The following is a 12,330-nucleotide window of genomic DNA, read 5'->3' on the forward strand; positions in this document are numbered from 1 at the left end:
GGACTCTCTGAACATGGCGAACAATGAGGGCTGATGAGAAGCCAAGGACAATGGCACGGGGTTTTGATCCTACTTAAAGTGCTGGCTTTGTGGGAGCCTAGCCAGTTTGGATGTTCACCTTCCTAGATATGGATGGAGAGGGGAGGACTTAGGACTTACCACAGGGCAGGGAACCCTGACTGCTCTTTGGACTGGAGAGGGAGGGGGAAAGGAGTGGGGGGGAGGGAAATGGGAGGCTGGGAGGAGGCAGAAACTTGTTTTCTTTCCTTTTCTCAATAAAAAAAAAAGAAACCAAACAATTAAAAATATTGATATTTCTTTCAAAACTGAGTGCAGTATTACTGGGGTAGTACACATTATTACACACTGCTAGAATATTGTCTAGCAGGAGGAAGACTGCAATGGTGACACAATCTATTCTCACTCCTGGAGCCAAGTGCCTTTTTTTGCTTACTGAGTCATCTCATCAGCCCAAATACTCAATTTTCCAAACTGATATGATTAAGAAACATTCAACTATCAAATGGTGATTACTCTTCTTGTTTAAAGTACCTGCCTGAATAGTGAGTGCAATTAATTATATTTCATACTATGAATGTGATAATTTTATTCACTGTAATATAAACTTTAGAGTAAGATCATAACCATTACTAATAATCATATTATATTAACTTATATTACTAGAGTCCATTTCATAAACATTAATAATTGAGGCCATTTTTATGTCATGCTTAATTTTTTAGCAATCTACCTGCTTAACTGAGCATGATCCTTGCTGAAGGGTGGTTCCATCTGAAGATCCAATTCTGCTTTACATTGAGAATACAATGTTCTAAACACCTCAATTAGAACATCTTCTAGAATTACAGGTCCTAAAGTTAATATACAATAAATTATATGCAGCAGTTATTTAGGGTTAGCAAATCATGATGACCTGAAGAATAGTCCAATTAAAGTATGCTTTGAATAAAAGTACTTTATGAAGAGATTTCCAAGCCCCCAAAGGTAAACTTTTGAAACATGGTCCAATAGTAAGTAATGGGATAAATGTTTATTTTAAGTATAGAGTCACCTTAATAGAAGTGACCATAATCCAAAGGCAGGCTCTTTAGTTTTTGAGTCTTAGTTTCCTAACCCCAAATGAGGAGAGTATAACTAGCTTTATGGGACAGTTTTTTTTTTTCTTTTGGTTTTTCAAGACAGGGTTTCTTGGAAGCTTTGAAGACTGGCCTGGAACTAGCTCTTGTAGACCAGGCTGGCCTTGAACTCACAGAGATTCCTGTCTCTGCCTCAAGAGTGCAGGGATTAAAGGCGTGCACCACTACCGCCCAGCTTATGGGACAGTCTTAAAGATTTAGAGAAACATCTGCAAGGTACACCATGCAGCTCTTAGAACAATTATCCAGTAGATTTTGCCATATCAAAGTTGTTGCTAAATAATGCTCAAAATCAGAAAAATAAGTTTGACTGCTTCACAGTTACCATTATCTTCTTTAAAAAGTCCCCTGAGCTTCATCACCATCACAGAAAACCTCAAAAGTGAACCTGTTGAAGTTCCTGACACAAAAAATTCACTTTTAAGAGCTGGGGAACTATAGCATGTGCCAAAACACCTGAATATACTTAGAAAATTTACATACTTTATAAGAGATAATTGCCTTTTTTTAGTTTATGTTAAGTACTATAGTTCATTTTCTGGTAGATTTAATAAATAATAAGCACACAATGTTGGAAACCACAGAAAGCAACAGCAACAAGAAGACTATGAAGGAAATATGTAACTCACATTTCTGTTCCAGTCCTCAAATTCTAAGTTAGTTATGCCCGATCAACAATGTTTCCATTTTAGTGAATGATTAAAAAGAGATGAGATGATATCTTTTAAGAAACTGACTCTGCAGCCTACAGTGTCAGGCACAGGTTTGATGCTGACATAAACGCCAGCTACACATCTTTAACTTCAGTTAACAAACTGTTGAGAATCTGAGAATCTGTATTTAAAAGAACACTGCAATTTTCCCAGTGTCTTCATTCTACTATTATCATGAAACAACACAAAAGCACATGTCTGCTTATGTTTTGGGCATATATTACCTAGCTCAGGTTTGTCCAATAAGCTGATTAAAATCCGAAAAGGTTTTAGATCTTGCATGAGAGTGCTTTCTTCTCCAAATCCATTCACTTGTAAGATTCCTATCATGGCCTTTAAAAAAAAAGCATACTAATGATTTAGGAACTAGTAATATATATACATATATATTTTTCAAGAACTATTTTTAACTATATCCATGAAATGTAGACTCACATCCCTGCACTATTCTGACTGATGTCTTACAAAGATGGCAGACTCACTTACCGAGAGAAAGCAACATATTTAAATCGTAAGTATTAATTTGTTGTTCATTTTTGAGAAAAGGCCTTGCTACAAAGACTAGGTTGACAACAAACCATCCTCCTGCTTCAGTTCTCTGAGTGTGGAGCTACAAGTGCATCAATCTAGATCATGAATTTTCATTGGGGAAAAAACAAAGGAGAATCAAGAGAAGTGTACTGAGAAATTGAGTGTTGGCCATCTTGATGAAGATATTAGTTTAGGACATGAACTATGCCATCTTATCACCAAGGGGTATAGTATGTAATTATCTTCTTAGCTATTTAAAATTCAGTGTATAATTTCCTGCATTTAAAAATGCTTCAAGCTGGGCTTATGATACACACCTATAATCCTAGAACTTTAGAAGCAGAAGCGGGCAGGTCCTGAGTTCAAGACCACCTAAACTATACAGCAAGATCCTATCTCAAAATCAAATAAGCAAATGAAGAAAAATGCTTAAGCAATCATTTGTTTTCTTGGTACATTTTCTTAGAGCATGTTGATGCACCTTAAATAAATATAATAGGAAATAAATGGACAATTTTAATGTTTCTATGTGTGTTGCAGTCTTACCATATCTAACTTGCAAAAGCCCAATCCAACCAAAGTTTCACAGGAAACATGGTCATGGGCACCTTTTGAAATGCTCCAACCTTCACAAGAGCAGACAGGTGAAAAGCTGTCCTCCTGTGGAGTCCAGTTGTGACTACCTTTGTGCTGTAGTTGTATGCCTATTACAGTTATTTTTTGGAAGTTTTTGAGTCTTGTCCTGACTTCTTCAATTATGAATTCAATTAAAACAGGACTTTGCCAGGCTTTTTCAACAGGAAGAATAATGAAAACAGTCATTACCTGGACTAATAATTCCTTTGAAAAGGTTGTAAAATAGTAAGTGGCATGTTCTTCAGGATTACTGTGTCTTGTGCTCCTGGGTCCTATGATAGCACCGTTGTTATCAAAACCTCCATGGGAATAAATCACAAAATTAAAACGGAAGCCTTAAAACTGCTGTTCACTAAATGCTAAAATATCTCAAAAACAGCACTAAACACTTACCCAATTAGTAGCCCATTCAGTGTCAGCAAGAGAGACCATTTTAGATAGTTTAATAAAGGGAAACCAATTCAATAGATGAGTCTAATAGTATTCTTCCAAAGTTATCTTCTTATTTTACCCCAAGTCTTACAGTAAAATAACTGAGGATTTACAATATCTAAGGAAAGTCATCAAATGTCCTTTCACTCTAGTAAGAGGTTGTGAGGACAGACAAAACATTCACAAAAAGGTAGAAGATTACATGTACATAATAAATGCTCTATGGCTTATGTACACACACTGTCTCACAATGGTGTCATCTGTAAGACAGTGGTAATTACTACAAATGATTCCTTGATGACTTGAAAGTTTTGGAAATTTTATTCTTATTTTGTCTATTCACTTGATCTTTTTAATATACTAACATTAAGTATAATGTGTAACAGGAACGACATCTTGCTAAAGTGAACATGATTTTATGGATTCAAATAGCCCCTTAAGAGGGTTTTGAAATTTGATCAAAAATGCCATCATTAATAGTCCCCCCACCTAAGATTGACTGATTGATTTTTAGTGCATGTGTGTGAGCTATACGAGTGCATGTGCCCTTGGAGGCCAGGAGAGGGCACTGGAACCCCTGAAGCTGGAATTACAGGTGGTTCTGAGCCACCTGATACAGGTACTGGCAACCAAACCCTGGTCCTCGAGAAGAGCAGCAGACGTTCTTAACCACAGAGCCACCTTTCTGGCACAGTATTTTATTTTTATTGTTCATTTACACATAAATATTTAGTTTCTTCATACAATTTCAGAACAGTTATGCATGACAAGACTCCTTTTTTTTGTCAATTATAAGCATATTCATTAGATACCTACCAAGAAGCCATGCATAAAGTCTTCGGTTCAGGGACATATCCCTCCTTAGTACTACGTGAAGGGCTGCTGACAAAATCCTGATCATATCGGGTCGAGTGGCCTGAAAAAGGAATGTAGTTATACTTAATGGAGATAGGAGATATACTACTGTTTTTACTCTTTTAAAAAAAGGAATACCTTGAAGTTTTCTTAGAACATTAGAGTGTAAGAGAGGTGTTTTTACATAACATTGCTTCATCTAATCTTTCAAATACAGGAGCTATTACTTCTAGTTCACAAGTGAGGAAACAGGAAGAAAGGTAACATGACTCAGTTTTCTTTCTGGGTAGTCTCCCAGAGCTTACAAGTCTGTTTTCAAACTCCCTAAGCAGCAAAGGATGGCCCTCAACTTCCACTCTGACCTTCTGTTCTTTCTGCCTGCCTCTACCTCCCTAGTAAGTGTGTGCCACTGTGCCCAGCTGCCCAATGCCAACTTCAGTTTTACAGCTGGAACCATAACTCCCTCACTCTAACATTATGTTTAAAGTTCTCTTTTCCTCTCCATCAACAGTACAATCTGACACAGACGAGGACTGTAAAGAGGACAGACAGTTCAACACTACAGTGCACTTTAAAATCTTCAGGAAGACTTTAGCAGCAATCAGTCCTCTTCTCTTTTTTTCTTTTTAAAATTCTATTTGTAATACCTCAAAGATGGAAAAAAATCCACAAATAAAATCTAAATAGAGTCCTTTTGTTCTAATAGCTTTAACTTTTTCCTTTAGATTTTTCCCCTCTAGCTTTAATTTGATGTTTAAAATATTAAAAGAAAAGATGGAAGATTGCTAATAAATTTGTTAACATTAAGGGTATTACTGGGGCTCAAGGGGTTAAAGTTCTTGTTATGCAAACCTGATGACCTGAGAGGTGGAAGGACAGAGCTGACTCCTAAAAGTTGTCTGTGCATGTGCAACTGAAGCACACACAAAATATGAATTTCAAAAGAACATCACTGGGTAATCATTTAAATGTGTAATCTTGGAATCTTAAAATCTGATCTTGGAAACTGACCAATTTAAAACTATTCTGTAAAAAAGTCCCTGGCAGCTCTCTCTCATTCGCCAGTAGCTTTGTAACTAGACATGGGACTCTGTGCCCACGTCCCCATCTCTGTGCTAGAGTTGTTGGCAGTTCACTCTCTGGGAGAGGGCAGTCAGTGTTCAGTGGCTTAGAAGGTCAATCCTGCTTCAGTGCAAGGCTACACTCAGGAGTATATGGGCAGCACAGAATGAATTGAATGAGTTGGTTGGGGTGGGGGGACGACACAGAAATTGATGGGTTGGGAAGGGGACTAGATTTAGGAGGAGTTGGAGGCAGGAATATTATCATATACATTGTATGAAATTCTCAAAGAACTAATAAAAAATTAAAACAACAACAAAAAGTATCTGGACCTCTTAAGGTCCAAAAGCATAGTGAAAATAAAACGTTTGGGTAATACAACAGAGCTAACCTTTCCTTAATCACAACAAACCCTCTCTATACAATCTTCCTGTTATGGAAAGGGAATCATGGTCATGGGCACCTTTTGAAATGCTCCAACCTTCACAAGAGCTTTAGGTGTAGGGGTTGTGTTATATCTGTATCAGTTAGGGCCAGGCACCCATGATCAGCTGTTCTTTGCATTTTGACCTCAGGATAGGATGTTAAACAGGCTGTGCACTTGCTGAGGGTTGAAGATGTTGCAGGTATATTAGGTGCCAGTGACTTACCAGGCTTGACTCATGTCCAGATCTGGGTTCTGGGTTAAGACAGACTGAATCTGGCATAGGATAAGCACCTGGGGGAAGGCCTGAAGGTTGGATGCGGCATGAGTGGGCTGAAGTCAGGTGGCTGACCAAACTAGTCTGGTATACAGGATGCACAATGTGGATTAAACCGTGGGTTTGGGAACAGTTTGGGGATGACTGATCCTTTGGGCTCAACAAAAGATGGGCAATTAGGACTATGCCTGAAGGGTTCAGTTACGAATTTTTTTTTTTTTTTTTTTACTGACCAAGAGTTATAGTTAAGGGCTGGTGAGATGGCTCAATAGGTAAAGATGGCTACTGCCAACCCTGATAACATGAGCTCAATCCTCAGAATCTACAATAAATGCTGAGAATTGAATCCTGCAAATTGTCCTCTGACTTCCTCATCAGTGCTGTGGTCACACACACACACCCATAATAAATGAATGTAAATACTGCTTTTAAAGACACTGTCTTAAACCAGAAACACCTGCCTCCAAGCTCATGTTCTACTTTGGGGTCTTCAGGAGGTACAGATGAGCTGGTGGAGGTGGTGAGTGGGAGCTGCACTTTGAATGCACAGTTGCTGCAGTAAGTTTCTATTGCCATGTATTGAGCTCCATTGGCTGCCATCCCTTCCCTATTAAAATGACTGAAATCTGTGGAAGAGTAAGCTAAAATAAACCTTTCTTCCCTTAAGGTGTCTCACACAGGTGACAGTAATGAAAAAAGGTTATACATATAAGTGGTAATAGCAACAAATGTTATTGTTTAGTTTAATGTAGTGGTGGTCTATGTATGGAAAAATCTGCCCAACTGAGTACACCATCATTTTTTAAATAACCAAACTTGATGATGCAAAATCATACATGAGTAAAAGTTGCAGACTGTTTAACAGAAGAGAATTCTAAAAGTTGATTTATATTTACATATTGCAATTAACTGTAAAACAGCAGATATAACTTTGGTATAGTATCAAAAAGTGTGTACTTATTAACAGAACATATTAATGATTCCTTGATTTTCAAACAGTAGATCAATGTGAGAATTGTTTTTTATTTTGTTTTATTTTCCTTATACATCAACCAAAAAGCAGCAATGAGCTTTCAGGCCAGTTATTAAAGAGATTGACAAAAATATGAAACTCCACTTCTCACTAATTTCTTTCTTACCTTCCTTTTTTTTTCCTATAACATACTTTTACAAATGTCATTCATGCTGGTAAGATAACTCAGTATTTTCAGATAAATCAGTAGACTTTTAAAAATTATATGATAAATATGGATAGTACTAACTTGTATCAAGAAACTGTTGAGATCCTCAATACTTTTTAATCTTGCAACCAAAAGTATGAGAACTCCTATGCTATCCCCTCACTAGCAGACATGTAGATTATAGGCACTGTCCCAAAATCTTGGAAGCACCAATGTCTCCCCATCTTATCTGAGGAGAAAACTCAAATAGGAAAGAACAGAAGACATGGTAAAAGCTACAAAACTTCAATTTCTGGAGGAATTTTCAGAAATCTATATCATGGTAACCATAGTTAAAACGTGCTGTACTCAAAGTTAAAGTGTTCTCACTGCAGAAAATAAGCATGTGAAGTAATACATGAGTTAGCTCAATTCAGCCATTCTACAATGTTTTTCTCTCCTCCTCTCTATGCATATGTTTGAAAACATCATGTAAAAACATAAAACATGTTACAGATTGAACTCAGGGCCTGAAGCTTTTACCTCTGAGCTATTCCCCAGATAAGAATTTACTTTTTTTTCATTTTAGACACAAAGTCTATTGAATTTGCAATCTTGCCTTATCTTCCTCAATGCTGGAGCTACAGACATGTGCCACCATTACCAAATGTATGGCTAAGAAGCCATTTGTAAATATTGCGGACATCACTCCATATTTTGCAATATGTAAAAGATCACTATAATATATAAAAGCTCACTAGCATTTAATAGTAGACACTCAGGTCAGCTTTACCTGAAGTATATTAAAGAAGTCTACCAGTTCATCCATAGCATAACAGCAATCATATTTTTGAGGTAGTTAATGAAGGCTCTGTTAAGTTACAATTAAAATCAATACTTGCTAAGAATTTATTACACACAAGACATGAAAAAAGGTCAAGTGGGGAACAAAGATGGCTATACCAGCCTCGGAGCCCTATATAATGTAGCACAGTAAGGGAGGATCAGAACTGCAAGAGTAGCAGAGAGGTGGACACCAAAAGTCTGCGTTAACACACCACTGCTTTCCTGAAACACAGCATAGGAGGTCTGGCAGATTTTTGGCTGGCATGGATAGAGAGAAGGGAGAGTAGGAAAGTATGGGGAAGGTTTAGTTTTCATCGCTGAGCTAATGAAATTACAAATTAAGCTCTTATCAGTTGAAGCCTAAGACTTAATTCCTGGATGCTGTGGAGGAGCCTCTCGATGGAGGGATTATTAATATAGAATGTTTCAACAGGAAGAAAGGTCAAGATGAAAGGTCACTGATGCTCTATGTGTACATATTTAGGTTGTTATCCACATTGCTTTGACTCATTGCTTTCTTTTATAAGACTTTAAAAACGTTCCCACACTATGGTCCATTCAGTCACCACTATGCTACAGCTTTGGCAAGCTTAGTTTACACTAAATTTTCCCAATAGGGGAAATGTGAAAATCCAAAGGGCAGAAAAAAGGCCCATGGTTAAGAGTGAGAGTCTCAAAATAGAAACTAGAAGTGGTTTATATGTCAACTAGTGATAATGTACTCAATGAACTATAAAACTCTTCAATTATTATTTATTCAAATTAAATGAAGTAGTTAAAAAACTGAAAGTAGAGTAGCAAAGAAAATTTAGCTAAGTGAAAAACTGCTGAGCTCTCAACTAGCAGTCATTATGAGAAAAACAAAGTCCTTCCTGCTAATCCCATTTTAGAAATGTATTTTATTTTTTTGAGACAGGATCTTATTATGTAGCTCTGACTGTCCTGGAATTCATTATGAAAACCAGAGATGCACCTGCCTATGCCCCCTGAGCGCTTGGATTAAAAGCATGTGCTACTACAGCTGGTATAAGTTTAATTTTCAAAGCAGAAAATCTCTGTATCTTATTATTTATGGTATTTGGTTCCACTGGTCTGAATGTATATATTCTGGTGTTTTAAGTCTCATTTTTAATTAAAGTTTATTCTTTTAAAAGATTTCTATCATTTCTTTCAAATTAAGGATATTGATTAAATTAAATCTCAGTAATGACACACTTCATTTGTGATTTGTCAAGTCAGTTGCTTGTATCTGTAGTGAAATCAGTAGCAAATGGCACAGGCGCTAAGTATTTGGTTCTTTTTTCCCTTGGTTTTTCAAGACAGGGTTTCTCTGTAGCTTTGGAGCCTGTCCTAGAACTAGCTCTTGTAGACCAGGCTGGTCTCGAACTCACAGAGATTCGCTTGCCCCTACCTTCCAAGTGCTGAGATTAAAGGTGTATGCTATCACCGCCTGGCAAATATTTGGTTCTCAAACAATGGCTAACTCCTCTAATGTTCTGGCATGTAATGGTAGAGCCACCAAAGTAAAAATAAGGTAACATCAGTCATATGTTAGCTGGGTTGAAGGCCTCGGTCTAAAGGCTGCTTATTTAAGAGTTAACAATGAGCACTCCTTTTTAAAGTTTAGAATTGTTTTGAAATGTATAAAATAATCTCCTTCATTTACTATATGCTTATCAAACAGTTTAGTATTTTTCTTTAAAATACAATTTCTACTTCATCAAGAAGGAATGTTTTCTATATACTTATGAAGAAAATATTCTAATATGGTACCTTTAAAATGACTATACATCACAGATCTATGATTATCAAAGAATGTCTTTGTTGAAAACATTAGCATTAAAGTTTTACCTGACTCATATGGAATGGAAAACAGAAGAGGATGAGGTCCAGTGTGCTTCTCTGTACAAGTACACTCGAGTCCTGCACTGAAGTACTTACTGCTTCTACCTGAAATAAGAAAGCCTTTAGCATGCTTGGAAATGCTTTCCACAGTAACTTTTCATTTATCTAAGAAAGAGAAAATATACTGTGCCGATCAGAGAGCACCGCACACACAAATGTTACCGTCAGTATCAATGACTTTTACCCTGTGCCCCATTACATGTCCACACAGCATGCTTGTGCAAATATTGCACAGCAGCTTTACAAATACTTGCTCTAAGTGGGATGGAAGTCAAATGTCCACTGACTGATGAAAGAGTAATCACACTACAGTACTAATCATAAGAGAATATGGAGCAATATAAAGCAACAAACACAGAAGCATGGACTAAACTCCACTGTGTTATAAATTTTGAATAAATCATACCCACAGGCATAAGCAGTATGTTTCAACTCATATTAACAGTCTGGATGGAGTGGAACTAAAAAACAGAAACCAAACAATGTTTTCGAAGATCTAAAAACAGGAAAGGAGCGGCCATAATAGGTCTAGTGTTGTTTGGTGTGATACAATTTTGTTAGTCTTCTTTATAGTAGCGTTTAGGAGATTGTATACATTGTATGTATATATGAAAATTCATACATGTAAGATGGCCCAATTTTAGTGAATGCAAGCAATACTTGATGAAATCTAACTATGGTAGTTTGAATGTCATGAGCCCCCATAATCTCATAAGGAAAGGCACTATTAGGAGGCATCACTTTGTTGGAGTGGGTATGGCCTTGTTGGAGGAAGAATGTCATTGTGGGGGCAGGCTTTGAGGTTTCCTATGCTCAGAATACTGACCAGTCAACTTCCTGTTATCTGCAAGATGTAGGACTCTGAGCTACTCCTCTAACATCACATCTGCCTCCATGCTGCCACGCTCCCTGTCATGATGATAAAGGACTGAACCTCTGAAACTGTTAAGTGAGCCCCCTCAAATGTTTTCCTTATAAAAGTTGCCGAGGTCATAGTATCTCTTTTTAGAAATAGAAACCCTAGCTAAGACACTAAACAAAGTTGTACATTAAATATGAGTCATATAATTATAGGGAAAACAAGATTAATCAAAAAAACATTTAAGAAGTTTTGAAAATAAATTCCTCCCTCATTTTAGGACTACAGCAGCATATAAAGATTTTCTTCCATTAACAGTCTTGGAAAAAACGTAAGAACACAGTCAGTGTGCTATTCTCTTTTTCACTGCTTGCTTTGGTTTTCATCCTGTTCCTCAAACCTTATGAAGAATTCAGCTATATCACTTTGTCTAAAATTCATCTTTCTTATAAAGAAAAGTAAGATTGAAGGTCCACTTTAGGCTATTATAATAAATGTAGCTATGGTAAGAGTGTTCTATTAGTAAGCAAGACAGGAACAATAAAAATCATGAATTTACTTGAAAAAAGGTTAACAGGCAAAAATAATAATGTATTTCACATGAAATATTAATCTTTTAAAATATCAATAATTATTCAGTATTTTGGTTGTTAGCTTTCTCTGATGAAAAATGGCAAGCTTCATGAAAACAGGAATGCTGGCCATGGCATAACCCTCAAAATAGTCTGGAATGCCTGGCTCTAGAGAAACACTTTTGATGTGACAACCTACCATGAGCTCGATGTCACTGCCAATTATATATAGCTGATCTTCCATGGAAAGCTTCCTGTTCAGATGGGCCAGAACGTATGTGATCCCGGGTAAGCGCACAGCGGGACTGGTGAGCAGACTGCCCCATAGTGCACTGTAGAATGCCGACTGTTCTACTGCAGCAGCAACCTTTTCCAGCAGCGTGTTTGTTCTGGGGTGCACAACAGAAGGGTGAAAGAAGGGAACACTCAGTGTCAGATAAGAGAAATCATTATTCTCTTCCAAAATAAATGACAGCATCCACAGACAGTCATGTGCTCCACTCTGGAAACAAATGAGCTAGTCTGGAAGAAGACTCTTCAAAAGTCAGAGAAGGGGTCCAAATCCTGATTCTACTGTATATCAGTTGGATAAATGTAATCATTTCAATTCAGTCTCCATCTGTAAGATGCAGAGAACAGCACTGCAGCACCTGTCTACTTCAGCAGGTTGTTAAGTTACTGTAAGCAATAAAGTCACATATATAAAACTAGTTAACCAATCTCGGCATACCTATGCTGACTTCCTACAAGAAAGACATTCTGAAATGCTTCATTGTTTTTGCAATCAACACACAGTTCACAATAATATAAGTGAATTAGACCTATGACAAAAATTAAGCTAAGGACATTAATGACTGACTTTTTTTTTTTTTTTTTTTTTTGGTTTTTCGAGACAGGGTTT

The 12,330-nt window shown here is 37.0% G+C and overlaps 1 protein-coding gene across 1 annotated transcript in view; it reads right to left on the minus strand.

Annotated features, from left to right (window-relative positions):
- Positions 1-12,330, minus strand: part of Dop1a (DOP1 leucine zipper like protein A) — a 74,455-nt gene that overhangs the window by 44,942 nt on the left and 17,183 nt on the right. Inside the window, exons 5-10 of the mRNA XM_005347693.3 lie at positions 11,629-11,818; positions 9,945-10,043; positions 4,286-4,385; positions 3,227-3,309; positions 2,095-2,203; positions 752-872 (exon numbers count right to left, since the gene is read on the minus strand). Of these exons, the coding sequence (XP_005347750.1) occupies positions 752-872; positions 2,095-2,203; positions 3,227-3,309; positions 4,286-4,385; positions 9,945-10,043; positions 11,629-11,818 (702 nt within the window). The remainder of the gene's footprint in view (positions 1-751; positions 873-2,094; positions 2,204-3,226; positions 3,310-4,285; positions 4,386-9,944; positions 10,044-11,628; positions 11,819-12,330) is intronic.

The sequence above is a fragment of the Microtus ochrogaster genome, chromosome 5 (assembly GCF_000317375.1).
Source record: "Microtus ochrogaster isolate Prairie Vole_2 chromosome 5, MicOch1.0, whole genome shotgun sequence".
In the NCBI taxonomy this organism is placed as follows: Eukaryota; Metazoa; Chordata; class Mammalia; order Rodentia; family Cricetidae; genus Microtus; species Microtus ochrogaster.